A 17,175-nucleotide genomic window follows, 5' to 3' on the forward strand; every position below is an offset into this window, starting at 1 on the left:
TCTACTTCAGTCCCTAGTCGTCATCTTCTTCTTTTTTTTTTTTAAGTATGGGGGAAAATAAACCTACCTTCTAAACATCCCTGTATTAGCTAGCCCAGAAGCATGGGGGTCGGAGACCAGGGAAAAGGTTGAAAGAAAAAAAATGGCATTTTCTAGAAATGAAAGTGAGTTCATCCTTTAAATGTTATTCTTTTGATGGGTCCTATAACAATCAAATAGAACAAACAATAGTCTGGCTGCATTAGGTTCACACCAACTTTCTATCTGCTTGTTGTGCATAATTCCCCTGTTATAAAATAAGAATAGAGATGGCTGCCATTGCATAACAACCAATGGAAAGCAAAACAAAGTTTCTATTTATACAGACAAACTGCCTCTTGAATGTTAGCAAACTGCACTCCACCCCAGCAACTAGCAGAAATTTGAATATTCATAATATCAGGTCATGCATTTCAGTGGGACTATCCACATGCTTACGTGCTTTTTTGACTAGACATGGGGTTATTAGAATTCTTAAATCTAAGTACATGCATAAGTGAATCAAGGCCTTAGCTATGTGAACGTAAATATTTCACACAAGACTGAAGAGCTATGCAGCCTTAATGATATCCCTGTAGATGCAGCCTTAATGATACCCCTGCAGATGGCCTATATTCTGCCTTTCCCTATCCAAGCTCATTGAAATCAATGAGATTGTACAAAGTGTAAATAAGCACAGAACTTGTTTTACAACACGGCAAGAACTAAGAGAACTGAATATTTTATCCATTTACATTTCCTGGAGTTGATCAAATTTGTTTCTCATGAAAATTAACTCAGTGATCACTGGATTCTTTTTAGGGCATCAATAGCCTAAATGAGCCAGAACGAAACCTCTTGCTTCTTACCTACAGGAGTGGGACTATCACACCACCAGTCTTTTGACACTGTGGACCAGACTATGAGCCTGATCATTCACCACTGCTTTGTAACAGGTTTAGACTGATGTAATTCCACTGAATTCAGTGGTGTGAGATCAACCTAAATCTGGAGAAACATAGTGGTCAGTCAGGCCCTACAGCCTAAGTAACACTAGTGTAAAGCTGGGGTAACTCTGTCAATATCAATGGAGTTAGTCCAAATTTACCCTTACTATAATTTAGGACCATATTTATCCCTGTTATTGCACCAGCAGACTTAAAATGCTACAGCTGCAGAGTGGCAGCGGTGCAGCTGTAGCACATCAGTGCAGACTCTTGCTACAGTGATGGGTGAGATCTCCTGTCTCTGTAATAAATCCACCTTCTCAAGAGGCAGTAACTAGGTTGACTGAAGAATTCTTCCATCGACCTAGCACTGTTTATATGGGGATTTAAGTTGGCTTAACTACATTGCTCAGGGGGTGTGGATTTTTTCACACCTCTGAGCAATACAGATGAGTTGATATAATTTTCTAGTGTAGAACAGCCCTTAGATGTATGGTACATTATGCAAATATCAACAAATACAAAGTAGGGTAGCCAAATGGGTAACCATTGTGAAGGGACTTTATGAAACAAATGGCAAAAATAACTGAATTTCTGGTATTTCAAAGCCTAACAATACTCCTGATACTCTATTGTATATCCTAAGGGAGCTGAAAGATATTAAAATCATCAGCCATTCCAGGCTGGTGTCACTTTTGGGATAATCTATAATGCTACTTTTTATGACATTCTGAATCTCAGAGAATAGACCAAAGGAGGAACTAATACTTTGGAGAGCACACCATAAAATCTTTGCAAGCTTTAGAGCAATTTCTGCTCTCAGACATGTAGCTAACCATTTCTTCAAATATGGCATTGGATTGACTCTTTTCATAAAGACTAAATACACTAGCAGCTCAGTGGTTCTCAAACCTCATTGAACGGCAATCCCCCTTCTGACAACAAAAATTATTACATGACCCCAGGAGAGGAGACCGAGGCCTGAACCCACCCAAGCTCTATTGCCCTTGGTGGGGGAGCCAAAGCCAAAGGCCAAACTCCTCTGCCTTGGGTGGTGGGGGTGGACATTGACTTCAGTCTTGGAAAATGGGGCTTGAGCATTGGCTTCAGCCCCTTGCCCCAGCAAGTCTAACGCCAGCCCCGGCAACCCCATTAAAATGAGGTTGGGACCCACTTTGAGGTCCTGATCCATAATTTGAGAACCACTGCTAGCTTTTACCAGTGGCATTGAGTCCATTATGAACAGTCATTAAGGCCTAGTGCTGCAAACACTTAGGTCCATGAGCAATTCAATGCACATGAGTAGCCCCTTTGAACATATGTGTGTAAGTGTTTGAGGGATCTGGGCTTACATCTGTCTCTAAGCCTTACAAGGAAATAAAAGTTGAAACCAATTTTTAAAAAAATCAAACCTAAAAATACTGGGAATTAATATTTAAGAACATTCATTACAGAAGAGGAATCCTCTGGGACAGTGTCAAGATGAAGCCATGATACTATTTATGATGTGAGCAAAAAGGCTCTCTGTGTTATAGAAGAGAAACTTTGTGCTCTTAGTAAAGTAATTTAATTTAACCATGTGGCAGTGGGTGATCACAGGCAGTAAGTCCCTTCCCGTTTGGGCAAGAATAACATGACTGAAAAGAGGAACAGATATTCTGCAACAAGTGTGGTTTCCTCTGTGATGTGCAATGGAAACATTTCATGGCTAAGCTTGTTTCAGAGTCTATAAAAACCTTGCTGGCTCTTTGGTCTTGTATGATAATACAGGTAGGAGGTCTTTTAGGTGGTCTTTAGGTTCTCTTTCGGGGCATGTGTGTATGTAAAAATGCCACCATTCTTTGGACCTATTAAGCTAGAGACTAAAATAGCAGAAGTTTCTGGAGTTGTGTGGGGACGATTCCAAATCTAGGCCCTTACTTTCATTAGCACTAAAATATACCAACAAATGTAAAAACCTGCTTCAAAGATTAACACCATCGTCTCTCACTTTGCCTTACATGTTGATCGTGTAAATATTTGACAGCTGCATGAATTACAGAAGCAGTACAAGGATTTCTAAAAATAGGCTCTCCAGGCTATAAAGAATCTCAGAAACTAAAGGGATGTGCTTTCCTCTGAGATATGTTGAATGCCCTTAACTCCCATTGAAGTCAAGGATGAGCTGTAACTGCTCAGTACATCTCAGGCTCATGCTCTCCAATGGCAAGACTAACTCTAATGATATGGGTTGAATTTGCACCAACTGGTTCAGAGTCATTAAACCTTTGCCACAAGATCCTGCCCTTGTTGTGTCATCTGGGGCTTTCACTGTAGTCTGGGCCATGAAAGTGAAACATCAGGGTTGGAGTTAGATTTCTTTTGGCAGCTGTCCAGCTGCTGAGTCTACCCTTCCATGCCCATGGTGTCTGGAAGAGTGACTACAGCCCAGGGATTGTTCCACAGCCTCATGCCATGGCACTCAGAAGCACTGCAGAGTGGGAAGTGAGGAGCTCACTGACTTCCAGGCAGTCGAGTAACTCTCAACCAAAGAGCCAGCTTGCGTTGTTTGGGGTTCCAGGAAAGCCTGACTCTTCCACCTACTGCAGAGCCAGTTCTGTGCTTCCTGTGGTGATTATGACTAATAAAGTTGTGGCTTTTTTCGTCTTACACTTAAATTAATGAGAACCATGAACATCAATGGTTAAAAATAGGCTGGCAGCTGCTCAGCCCAGTCTTACCAGATGCATGCCCAGATACGCACAGAAAGCAGGGATCTTACATAAGAGGGGAGTGAAGTTGAGTTCAGTAGCTACTTTCAGATTAAGCTGCTGGCAGGATAAAGAAGTCTTAAAAATAGTGGGCCAATACCCCTATTCATTAAAGTGTTTATCTTGTTAACAGAGCATTAATTGGTTTGATTCCCTGTAATCTTTTGCAAAGCATTTTCCAGTGAATTGTTTAGCCCCTGTGGAACATACACGAGTAACATCCTTGGCGTGTGAAGCCATCCTCTATAGCCTCTAAACAGGGACAGCACAGGTTTGATTTTAACATTCATGTCACAAAACATCCCCTATTTCTATTGACATTATTAAGGTACTGAAAGCATTACTGAAGCTTTCAGCTATCTCCACCAGAAGGATGAGACCTAGAACCAGTACTGTATGTTACTGTAAAAGCTTTCTTTACTGGGGTCGTGAAAGCCTTACCATCAACTTGCTTAAGAGTAAGACCCTGCCAAATGCTGCACACCATAAGGCACTGGGGGCATTCAGCAGTCAGTAGGATCAGGCTGAAGTGTGGCAACACTGCATTACTATCCATTTAGCACACAGCAAGTTTATGATGCTTAACAGTAGTCTGCAAAGCATTGCACTGTGCATATCTACTGAATGCCATTTATGACTTTTCTTTAAAAAGGGATGTTTGTAACCCTGGCAGGATGTTGCAGATTTTTGGAATCAGCAATTTGCAAGTGAAAGGTTCTTTTTTTATCATGAAAGTTTAAAAAACATTTACGGGTAAATTATTCCTGGTAGGCACAGGGGGTGGAATAGGTGAGGGGTGCAGAGTAACACCATCATCGGGGGAACATCAAGTGGCAGTCTGCCTCAGAGAGGCACAATGCTGCCCAGATTTCCCAGGGTGTAGAACACAATTTGTGACACCCCTTTAAAGGGTTCAGGATATCCCTGCTATATGGCCTGTCTGCTCTGCTGTCCAGCTTGTGTGTGGAGAACATGGAGCCATGGCTTCGGCTATTTCCACCATTGCTGGTGAGATAGTCTTGGGAGGAGCCCCTTGGGACTAGCCAGAGTGCAGAGGCTGTGATTAGGATCCCTTACATGGGCCAGGCAAGTGAGGAAAAGGTGCCTTACTTCTTCCCTGTCCCATAGGATGAGACAACGCACTCTATTAACAGTATATCAGGCTTTCCTGTTCTGAGCTTCGATGATAGATGGGAGGAGAAGAGTGGGTTTGTTTCTTCTGGCTGTGTTTCAAGGTTGCCCATTTAAGTATCCCATACACCAATCTTTATATTCAGACCATTCCTGATAAATTGTGTCTTGGTGTTTTATCCATATTTGATGCATCAAACCTTTGAAAGAAACTGAAGAATTCATATCATTGCATGGACTATAAGCCCCCTCCCACCCTCCTTTGGTTAAGATTTGCTAATTCTTCTATATGATTTTGGAAAGTGAGGTTTAGCAAGAAGTTTGGGAGGTTTTATTCTGAATTAAAGATGATAAAGAACTCAGGTATAAAATACAACAACAGGGAACCTTACTAAAACAGGAGGAAGCAGAAAAGGTCATTGGAGCCTTGAGAAAGAACAAATATAATGGCAACTTCTAGAAAACTAACAGATGAAATCAAAACTACTGAATAAAAAATCATGAAAAGGCAAGATTCTTAACTTACTAAAACAACCTGCATTCATTCACTGTCTTTCCTTTTGCTACTCTTCTCGTACACTTAAAGTCTGATCCTGCTCCCACTAAAATCAAAGACAAAACTCCACCTGTCCTCAATGGTGCGGGATCTCACCCTTACTCTGTTTCAGTAAGATATTTACATTCCATTAAAAGAAAACACTTCTTTCATTTTAACTAAACTTTATTCTGACCTCCGATCAGAACTGTGCAGACCTAAAATTTGTTCTTTGAAGTGTTGTTGTAGCTGTGTTGGTTCCAGAATGTTGGAGAGACAAGGTGGGAGAGGTAATATGTCTTTTTGGACCAACTTCTGTTGGTAAAAGAGACAAGCTTTCAAGCTACACAGAGACCTGAAGAAGAGCTCTGTGTAGCTCAAAAGCTTGTCTCTCTCAATATCAGAAGTTTGGCCAGTAAAAGATATTATCTCACCCCCTTGACTTAAAAATGTCCTTGCAGAGGAGCTTGAAAAATTTCCCACACAAGCTGGGATTTACAAGCTCCATGCAAAATGGGATCCCCCCCCCCCCAAACGTTGATATAATTGAAAATGACATTAAACAGCTCTGGGGGCGGGGAGCTGACATTAATAAATAAAAAATGGGAAGCTGTGTTTCTGAAGTACTTAAATATTGGCTACCTGCATAAGATAAAGATGTGCAATGGGGTAATGGATACCACCATGCAGCTGGCAAGTAGAGGGTTAAAAACACATTTTGTACAATCAAATGCCTCTGCAAACGTAGCTGGAATTGAAGAAACAAGTGGTCACTTGATAACATCACTACAAGAATCTGGCAGCCAGGTCTAATGAGTGTGCAGGGGCTCCAGAGGACTGCTTATGAGCTGAAAAGGCAGCAAGCAGGCAGTGCACTGGGGGAGCATAAGAGCCAGGAAGGCACTGAGGGAATCCATAGCACATTACATTTGGCCGCTGGAAGCCTTTTTCCTCGTGTGGTTGCTTAGTGAATGTGTGTGTCTCTCTACCATGCCTGCACTGAAAATCTATTTGTGCAGGTTCCTTTTTCTTGTTTTTGCCTCTCCAGGTGGCCCGAAACAGTTACTTTAAAGTACTGTACTGTGTGTGGGTGTATGTAGAGAGCTTTATGCGTACAAATCACAAACCCAGGCCCCAGGAACTCCTCTCTCCAATACCTGTCTCTCTGTTGTCAAAGAGAAATAGCTCAGCAGCAGAATCAAAAAGCATTATACGTATTTAAAAATTCCTAAGAATGGACCCATGTAATCATTTGGTGAGCACTTTCAGCATTTCAGAGCTATTCTTGAAAGCAGAGCTGAAGGGGACTCTGAAAACATGAACCCTATTTTTGTTTATATTTCTGTGCCATGAATATAAAAGCAACAAGCTGTCAAAGCCAGTGAGTTGGGGCGGGGTGTTTTGTCGGAAGTTTGAAAGCTATTAGCGTCAGGCAAATTGTAACTTGATCACAGCGACCTGAGTTGAAATATACCAGAGAAACACCTAGAAAAATGTAGCGCTTTACCAAGGAAGCCCTTGGAACAAACTAGATATTAACAAAGCTGAGGAATGAAGGGAGCAGACTGAACCACCTCATTTCTGCCCTGGATTTGTTTTATTCCTTCTTGTTTTTAGTAATATTGCAGTAGCGCCGATAGAACCCATTAAAAATAAGGATCCCATTATGCTGGGAGCTGTATGAACAAACAGGTAGACAAGGTCTCTGCTTCAAAGAGCTTACAATCTAATTCAGTGCCTTTAAAACATTAAAAAAATGTAGCTGCAGCATAATAATCTGTACGTTCCTTTTGCCTACTTGAACAACAGAGAGTTGTTTTCAGAGAATGGCACTTTTGGGTAAGGCTATGTCTACACTTCAGCACTGATGCAGTTACTCCGCTGTAGTGCTTTCGGTGAAGATGCTCTAAGCTGATGGGAGCGAGCTCTCCAGTTGGCTCAATAAACCCTACCTCCGCGAGAGGTGGTAGCTTTGTTGGCAGGATGGAGAAGCTCTCCCACTGACATAGTGCTGGTCACACCTGCACTTAGGTCAGTGTTTTTCAAACCGTGGGTCGCGACCCATTACTGGGTCACAGCATGTCAGGTGCTGGGTCGCCTGGCTCTGGTCAGCACCGCCGACCGGGGCGTTAAAAGTCCCATTGGCGGTACTGCCCAGCTAAGGCAAGCTAGTGCCTACTTGTTCCGACACTGCGCTGAGCCCCAGAAGGGGGGCCACAGGGTTCTGCATGCTGCCCCCGCCCCGAGCACCAGCTCCGTACTCGGACTGGCCAGGAACTGGCCAATGGGAACTGGGGAGGATGGGGGGCCTGCACATGAGAGTTGTGTAAAGCCACTTGTGCACTTCTGCCTAGGAGCCAGACATGCTGCTGGCAGCTTCCGGGGCACAGCGCAGTTCATGGTGCCAGGACAGGCGGGACGCCCGTCTCTGCACCCCAGCTACACTGCTGACCAGGAGCCGCTGGAGGTAAGTTCACACCCCTGCCCTGCCCCCGCAATTCCCTGCCCCAGCCTTGAGCCCCTCCTCCACCCCAAACCCCTCATCTCTGGCCACACCCCAGAGCCTGCACCTGCAGCCCAGAGCCCCCTCCCATACCCTGAACCCCTCATTCCTGGCCCCACCCCACAGCCCTCACCCCTGCACCCCAACCTTCTGCCCCAGCCCTGAGCCCCTCCCACACCCTGGGTCCCCGGGAAAAAGTTTGAAAACCACTGGCATAGGGGTGTGGATTATTCACACCTCTGAGCCACGTAAATTGTACCAAAGTAATTTGTAGTGCAGACATAGCCTAAGTCCCATTCATCCCTCCCCAAATTCCGCTTTCTTCCAGAAAATCCCTACAGCCAAAATAATCTGCATGTTAAATAGCAAGCATTACGCTAACACACTTTTTTGTTTCATAGGATTAAATTATTATCAGTGTAAACTGGCTCCCCACGATGCAACCTCTATTGATACCCTGAGGAAGTCACTACAAATGACAGGAAGCTAAAGATAGTTAGTTGAGACAAACCCCACAAAGAATAGATTTCTGCTAAATTGCTCACAATGTGGAGGCCCATGCAAATACACCCAAGGCCAAAGTTACACCAGTGTAAATCCAGGGCAATTTCACTGAAGAAAACGGCTTAACATTAGTGTAACTGAGATCAGAATCTGGTCCATAATCTCCAAACTCCAACAGAAAAAGAAACAAGCTCTTTAGCTTTTGAATTTAGCTATTCCAGTATTCTGTCGGGGCCAGTGAGTTAAAAGTTTTCCTTGTTAAAAATGAAGTGTACTCCTCGTGGATCAGCATCCGAGTTGTTGATACACTGCTTATTGAGTGTTTCAGCCAGGGCTTCCGGTCCACAGAGGAAAACGCCTACTCTGGAACTGTTAAGAAAGAACATCACAGTGTGGTAAGTAATCATGCAGGTATTCAATCCACAACAACACGGGTAGGGTGGATGAGCAAATGGATCATTTGATCTGCAGCTGACAGACATTAAAGGCACTAAAATAGAACCTTGTATTATGATATCAGCTACTTAACATTAATACATATAACATCTCTTTAATTCTTCACAGTGCTCTTGAAACAGGAACTAATTTATCCTCCCAAAACCCGTGAGGTAAACAGGCATGATTTATAACTGCTTTTAAAACAAATGGCAGGCTAAATTCTGGTCCTCCAGAAGTCAATGCCAAAATTTCCCAGATTCTCATATGCAGCCTCTAATTTTGCTGCTTCCAATTTTGGGTTCGCAGATGCAGCCCATCCATCTTAAGGTCTGGTTTTCAGCAGTATTAATCATTGACTTCAGTTGGAGTTACAGATGTTTCTAAAACCAGGCCTTCCGTGCATGAAGTTTAGCACCCAAAATTAGTGGACATTTTTGAAAATGTAGGTCTAAAGTGGTTTGGCCAAGGCCATCCAACATTTCAGTGGCAGAGCCGAGATTAGAATTTGGGAGTTCCTGGCTCTGACGTGTACATTCAGTCTGTTGGATCACTTTTACTCTCAAATATTACCAACATCAGGAGTAAGACCATTTTTTTATGGCAGCTAGTTTGAGGGAGTCCACAGAAACTATAGCTCTGAAATCTGATTTACCTTGAGTGCTGACTTGCAATGGTTTTGAACTCATTTTCCCAGTTGGGTCTGCCATACAAGGTTTTCTGTTTCAGACCCGTAATCACATCTTTCTCTTCATCATGGTGTACTGTAAAATGAGTGGCCTATGGGAAAGGAGACAAATGCTTTAGGGAACAGCGTAAGGTGAAATTCAGAGATGGTTGCTTTAGCACTAGTTTAGAAAGTCAACCCTATTAGCATGCAGTGGAATTATCTGCAGGCCAGAAGAGTTCCTTTGGGATGTGGAATTTATGTTTGATCTCAGGGCTTGAAAATACTAATCCTTCAAGCTAGTAATTAGCTTTCTGCTCTAGTGAACAGCCTGATTCGGGTTCTCTGATGGTACTGTAAGAACAAGATTCTTCCCTCAGTTATACTGGTGTGGTCCCATTGAGGTTGCACTGCTATGTCTGAGGGGAACGTGTGTCCCTGTGAAGTCTTTTCTCTTCTCCTTGCCTGTCTAACTTCCATCTACATCAGAGTTAAGTGCATGATTCAAAGTTCACAGAAGTCAATGGAAAGACTCATGTTTACTTCAGTGGGATTTGGATTAGGCCCTAACAGAGTTACTAGTTATATTTGGGGGAAGAATTAGAGAAGTGATTTATTTGGAACCAAGAGGTATACAATCTTACTTCTTCTCTTCCCCACGTCTAAAAGTGACACAACTTCGCGCCCCCTCCACTCACAGAATTGTGTGGAATATAAGTAGAGTGAAATATAAACAAAAGAACTAAAATGAGCCTCTTTCCTGACTGACTCACTCATTTCTCAAGTATCCAATGGAAGGTTTGGGTCCTTGGTCTCCCCAAAACAATCTATATTGTCCTTTCCCACAGGGAAGTGCAAAAGAGCCAGGAAACTGCTGAAGGAAATGTGCTGCCACTGGCTGAGTCCCATTGCTGTGCATTAGCTGCTGCAGGGGGAGGCCCAGCTGCAGTTACTGCTCAGTTGCAGAGAGACGAGCTCTCTTAAGGGGGACCACAGGTCCCAAAGAGGAGGGCTAAACAATCCCTGAGCCCAAGGAGAGAGGCTGTATTTCAAGTGTATTTGTATTGAATAAATTAGAACCTGAGAAGGGGAATTTTATCTCACATTCTTTTAGACTGGGTGGAGTTCTTAAGCAACCCTGAGACCAGGAGAGCCTGCAGCACCACACTAGGTCAAGGGGGGTTGCTGGAGGGCAGGCAGGCCTTACGACAGGGCAATGTTGGGTTTTAAGCACTATTACTAAGGCTAAGACTTTAGTTATGAGTATTTTTAGTAAAAGTCATGGACAGGTCATGGACAGTAAACAAAAATTCATGCCTCCTGATGTGTCCATGACTTGTATTATATACCCCTGTTTAAATCTTGGGTGCTCTGGAGCGGGGCCTCTGGGGGCACCATGGATGATTTGGAGGGAGGGCTCCAGGGGCACATTGGGTGCTCTGGGGCAGGGGGCTCCATGGGTGCTCTGGGACAAGGGGCAGCCCGGGACCGCCACTGGTACTCTGGTGCGGGGGGGCAGAAGGAGGGAGCAGGGGGCATGGCCCGTGGCCCTGGGGTCAGTCGCATCAGTCACTACAGAAGTCACAGAATGTGACTTCCATGACAGACTCACAGCTTTAACTATTACCAATAGAAATTCTATTTTTAGCATATTGAAACTTCTCAGTTAGCCATAGGTTTGTGCAACTTGTTCTTTCTGACAATAGCCTTCTAAAAATAAAATCCCTGACAGCCATACAAAGGCCAGGAGAATGGTACAGCTCCTTTTTGAAAGGTTGTACCTTCACAAAAACCAACCAACCATCCCAACCGATGTTAAAATAATAAATAAAATCCATGACACTTAAGGAACTGACATTTTCCCCAGAGTGGTTACCTGAGATTCATCCCAGCCTGTTAGGTAGATGTTGTAACTGAGAAACTGTGCATTGTCCCTCTCCTGCATTTGATTCTCCAGGGACTGCAAGAGGTCAGCAAACCATTCAAAGGCATGAGTGTCTCTGCAGAGCCAGTAAAAATAGATCTGAAAGAAACAGAATTAAACTCTTATCTTCTGTATACACTTACGCATTTCCACATCAGTCATGTTTGCTGATTGAAATGGGGATTTTTAGAGGCACGGTTTACTGGTGCTTTAGAAATTCCCCTTGTTACCAGAGTTGATGGGAAGTTCATCTGGCAGGATAACTGTTTAGAAGCCGGTAGGGCTGTGGGGCAGAGTTAACGATTATGTGAAAAGGGAAGAAACAGTTCCCTCTTTTCCCTCCACCAGTGTCCTATTTACTGAATCATGCTGCCTCTCCATCCCTGCTCCCTCGGAGTAGCAATTTGTTAAGCCATTCAAAAATGACTTGGAGGAAAACCTGTCTCCATCTCTGCAGCCAAGGAGAGCCCAACAGGCCACAGAACTGGTCCAGTTCCTCTACCCTAGTGGAGGGCAGAGGGGATGTGACCTCAGGTGCACAGAGGAACTGTGGCGGCTACCTCTGCCCCAACACACAGGGCGATTTCAAGAGTGAGGGCATGGCGGTGGACCAGTGACTACTTAGTTCCATTGACCTAAAATCCGACCCTGCCCTGGGCGAGGAGTGCAGCAGATGCGAAGGCTATTGCAGCCCAAAGCTGGCAACAATATAACAGAGGTGGTGAAGTGGCTTTATTGCTGCCTTCCTCAATTCAGTGGAAAGCTAATGGGTGTAGCCCATCTTCCCTGCACTGAGCTGAGTCCAGAATTTAGCCCATAGGCTTGTGACTGCTTCTTCTGTTATCTTGAGCTGCAAACAGCAAAGAAGCAAACAGAGGAAGTTCACCGAGGGGGAGTTCCCACAGAGTTTTTTGCCTTTCAGACTTCTGGGAGCAATAAATACAACATCTGAAGAGGCTTTTAGAAGGAAGACAATAGGGACAGTGAGTGATCAGCTGTTGTGACCTGCACAGAATGTGCCATGTTTGTCTTTCTCCCAGAGGATAGAAGTGACTTTGTCTGTACAAAGTGCAAGCTGGTCTCTATATTGGAAGAGAAGGCTAAACGACTAGCGACCCAAGTATCAACCCTGCACTGCATCAGAGAAAATGAAGACTTTCTGGATAGAAGTCAGCATTTGGTACTGCAGGCACAGCATGATGAAGAATCAGAGAGGGCCATACAGAACGGGGAAGATAATTGGCAGCATGTGCCCTCCAGAAGAAGCAAGAGGAAAACCCATGTACCCCCAATGCAGATAGAGGTAAGAAACCATTTTCAGACTCTCTGCACAGGTACTACAGTGCAGAATGGTTTGGAAGAGTCATCTGAGGGAAGGGATCAGAAGGCATGGAATGCATTGTCCTATGGATGGGGGTTCCACAACCACCATTCCCAATAGGAGGAGACAGGTGGTGGTGGTCAGGGATTCCCTCCTCAGGGGGACGGAGTCATCCATCTGCCATCCAGACCAGGAAACTCAAGAAGTGTGCTGCTTGCCTGGAGCTAGAATTCGGGATGTGATGGAGTGTCTGCCGAGACTGATCAAGCCCTTGGACCGCTGCCCCCTTCCTACTTCTCCATGTGGGCACCAATGATACTGCCAGGAATGACCTTGAGTGGGTCACTGCAGACTATGTGACTCTGGGAAGAAGGATAAAGGAGTCTGAGGCACAAGTCATGTTCTCGTCCATCCTCCCTGTTGAAGGAAAAGGCCTAAGTAGGGACCATTAAATTGTGGAAGTAAATGTGTGGTTACGCAGGTGGTCTCAGAGAGATGGCTTTGGATTCTTTGACCACGGGATATTGTTCCAGGAAGGATTGCTAGGAAGAGATGGGATCCACTATCGAAGAGAAGAAAGAGTATCTTCACAGGCAGGCCTGATAACTAGTAAGGAAGGACCTAAGCCCTGAGGTAGTGGGGAAGAGGGATACCGAGAGGAAACACAAGGAGGAGGGTGCAATGGGAAGGCCTCCTGATTGATACTGAGAAAGTAGGGCAATCAGCTAGTTATCTTAGGTGCCTGTAAATGAATGTAAGAAGCCTGGGAAACAAGCACGAAGAATTGGAAGTCCTGGCACAGTCAAGGAACTATGATGTGTTGGAATAACAGAGACTTGGTGGGGTAACTTACATGACTAGAGCACTGGTGGATAGAAAGTTGGCTAGATCATCAGGCTCTCCGGCTAGTGATCAATGGCTCAGTGTCTAGTTGGCAGCTGGTATGTGCCTCAGGGGTCAGTCCTGGGGCCGGTTTTGTTCAACATCTTCATTAATGATCTGGATGGTGGGATGAATTGCACCCTCAGGAAGTACGCAGATAACACTAAGCTGGGGAGAAAGGTAGATATGCTGGAGGGTAGGGATAAGGTCCAGAGCAACCTAGGCAAATTGGAGGATTGGGCCAAAAGAAATCTGGTGAGGTTCATCAAGGACAAGTGCAGAGTCCTGCACTTAGGATGGAAGAATCCCATTCACTGCTACAGGCTGGGGACTGACTGGCTAAGTGGCAATTCTGCAGAAAAGGACCTAGAGATTCAGTGGACGAGAAGCTGGATACGAGTTATCAGTGTGCCCTTGTTGCCAAGAAGGCTAACAGCATATTGGGCTGCATTAGTAGGAGCATTGCCAGCAGATCGAGGGAAGGGATTATTCCTCTCTATTCAGCACTGGTGAGGCCACATCTGGAGTAATACATCCAGTTTTGGGCCCCCCACTACAGAAAGGATGTAGACAAATTGGAGACAGTCCAGCGGAGGGCAACAAAAATGATTAGGGGCCTGGGGCACATGACTTATGAGTAGAGGCTGAGGGAACTGGGGTTATTTAGTCTGCAGAAGAGAAGAATGAGGGGGGATTTGATAGCAGCCTTCAACTACCTGAAAGGGGGTTCCAAAGAGGATGGAGTTAGGCTGTTCTCAGTCGTGGAAGATGACAGAATAAGGAGCAATGGTCTCAAGTTGCAGTGGGGGAGGTCTAGGTTTGATATTAGGAAACACTATTTTACTAGGAGGGTGGTGAAGCAGTGGAATGGGTTACCTAGGGAGGTGGTGGAATCTCCACCCTTAGAGTTTTTTAAGGCCCGTCTTGACAAAGCCCTGGCTGGGATGATTTAGTTGGGGTTGGTCCTGCTTTGAGCAGGGGGTTGGATTAGACGGCTTCCTGAGGTTTCTTCAAACCCTAATCTTCTATGATCTTTTCCTTTTCCTGATAATACTTGTCTTGTTAAATCTGTGGACTCTTCTCCCCCAGCAGGCAGGCACATCTTTAGAGCAAGGCAGTCTGTTCATAAGGTTTGCTGGGCCTGTTTTGTTGGGTCTCCCCCTACCCCCATTTGTTGTGAAGGTTTTGTACACCCAGGGGACATACCTTCTTGAGTCTCAGATTAGTTGCATCATTGCAGTATTTGTACCAGACAGACTTGAGTACAGATGCAAATGGGGTGACCCCTATTCCAGCTCCAACCAGCATCACAGTTTCATAACTGAATACATCTTCACTAGCTGTGCCAAATGGGCCATCCACAAGTATCCTAAAAGAAAGAGTACAATTAATAATGTAAAAATATAATCTGTATATTTATCACCACACACACAAAGTGTGGGCTCGCGTCTTCCCTATGTCCAAGCACCACTTGGTAAAAGATAGGGTGGGGCACTGTAAAACTAATTACAGCTTCCTGATTCTGTGACACTCAGCCCCAATCTGACATAGATCAGTCCAGGGGCTGCTCTAATTTACACCAGTGAAAGATTAGTATAATGGAGCTTTCCCCAATTAAACCCCTTTGCTGGTGGTGGGAAAGATCAGTGGCACAGAAGCTGGTTCCGCTGGTTTTATGTCAGTTGGGAGTTTTCCTCCATTAGGGGAATTCTCCACTGGTCACTTATAGCCAGAAACGGAGCCTGAGAATCTGGCCCATAAACTTAAGGTTAAGGTTGCTCAAGTGCATTTTCAATTGACAGAATGACTCCAAAATCTAGGCAATCACCAGATTCACCTCCTCAAAAACATTTGTCCCAGTTCAGCAAAACGTGCATTTTAAGAAAACTGATTTTTATGAGCAGGCATGGAATGAAAATTTAGAGGGTAGCCATCAGTCAGGATGGAGGGAGTCAAGGAATGTGTGAGGCATGCCTCCAAAGAGGGCAGGTCTGATTTTAGGCCTAGCAGACTTGATATAACATTGTCCCTTTTCAGAGATTATCATGGAGATTGCACATACTTTGGCAATTTCCATGCTTCTTGAAATTCTTGTTTGTCACATCCACAGGCTTTGGACACGCCCTCTGTCCAGTCTCCTACAATACGGATGTGAATGCTGAAGTAATCCTCTTCCGGGGCAGAAGTCAGTGTGAAAGGGTGCCACTCCAGATGAGACACTGTGGGACACTGGACAAAAATGTACTGGCCAACTTCCATCTTGAATCCCTTTTTCATCATCTGGAGCTCAAACGTTTTGAAGGGATGATTGACCACCTAAGGGCACAAAATACAAAAGGTTGTCAAGAGCTGCACAGTTAGCCCCATCCACTATCATCACATCCACTATCATCACCACCTGATGTATTTCACTGTGAGAGCAAATTAAACTGGCCAAATTGTCTTTCAAAGAGCACAGGATAGTCTGAGGAATAGCATCTGACAGCCAGACAGGAGACTTGTAGAACTGTCTAAATTGTTGATAGGAACATTTTCATACCATTCTTGTGGCTATTATTTATCATTTAACACAAACTGTTATAGGGCAGACAGATACATCTAGTACATAGCCAGGGGTGTGTGTATGTGTGTGACTAATTCCAGGTGCAGTGTGTCAGTGCCACAGAATGGATCACATGTTCATGAAGTTGAGGGGTGGAGGTTAGCACACAAGCAGGGCACTGGATTGACAGCACTGGAAACTGAAGCCTTCTACGTATATCCACGTAGGAGTTATGACATGGTCATTCACCTTGCCCGTGTTTTTTTTAAGCCTAGCTGGAAATCACCATCTCGAGGCGCAAGACAGTAATTCAGTCTCTATGACTTTTTAACATTGACCTCTCTGCTGATCCTGCCAGCAATTTTCAGGAGAGGTTTGGAGGAGATCTAGTCTATTGGCTAACTTCAGAACTGGCTAGCTTTGTAATTATTTGTATTACTGTAACATCTAGAGGCCCAAATGAGAGAGGGCCTCATTGTGCTTGGCACTGTACATACACATAGCAAAAGACATTTCCTGCGCAGGAGAGCCCACAGGATAAGCAGACAAGACAGATAAAGGGTTGGAGAAAGAAAGTATCATTATTCCCATTTTTCAGGTGGGCAACTGAGGCACACAGAGATCCAGAGTAACATTTCTAAAAGCACTTAAATAAATAGAAGGGCAGCTGTACCACTGAAGGGACCCATTTTGGTTAACAGCATCCAGAACACTTACAAGGGTACTTTCTCTAATAACGCATCCTGGTGTGAGGAAGTCCATGCCTTTTCCTGCAGACACTCGCCCTACTGTATTCTCTACTACTGACAAGTAATGGGAAAACTGAGGAACAATTTGCCCAAGATAAACACATAACATTGATACACACCTTTGTGATTACAACCTTCTGCTGTGATCGCCAAAATCGCACCAACCTCTCAAAGAAGTACAAAATCATAGGAACCACTACCCACTTCCATGTCTGTTAGCAGAACAAAGATAAGAAGAAAATAAGAAGGAGAAGCAAGATATATGCT

At 44.4% G+C, this 17,175-nt stretch overlaps 1 protein-coding gene across 3 annotated transcripts in view; it reads right to left on the reverse strand.

The window, feature by feature from the left end:
• Window positions 1–6,959: 6,959 nt before the first annotated feature.
• Window positions 6,960–17,175, reverse strand: part of CYBB (cytochrome b-245 beta chain) — a 63,084-nt gene continuing 52,868 nt past the window's right edge. For all 3 annotated transcript variants that reach the window (XM_032772114.2, XM_032772033.2, XM_032771950.2), the window contains 6 exons: window positions 17,028–17,120; window positions 15,680–15,933; window positions 14,824–14,986; window positions 11,367–11,513; window positions 9,479–9,603; window positions 6,960–8,757 (listed from right to left, as the gene is read on the reverse strand). In XM_032772114.2, the coding sequence (XP_032628005.1) occupies window positions 8,631–8,757; window positions 9,479–9,603; window positions 11,367–11,513; window positions 14,824–14,986; window positions 15,680–15,933; window positions 17,028–17,120 (909 nt within the window). In that variant the 3' untranslated portion in view covers window positions 6,960–8,630. The remainder of the gene's footprint in view (window positions 8,758–9,478; window positions 9,604–11,366; window positions 11,514–14,823; window positions 14,987–15,679; window positions 15,934–17,027; window positions 17,121–17,175) is intronic.

This window comes from Chelonoidis abingdonii, chromosome 1 (genome assembly GCF_003597395.2).
Source record: "Chelonoidis abingdonii isolate Lonesome George chromosome 1, CheloAbing_2.0, whole genome shotgun sequence".
In the NCBI taxonomy this organism is placed as follows: domain Eukaryota; kingdom Metazoa; phylum Chordata; order Testudines; family Testudinidae; genus Chelonoidis; species Chelonoidis abingdonii.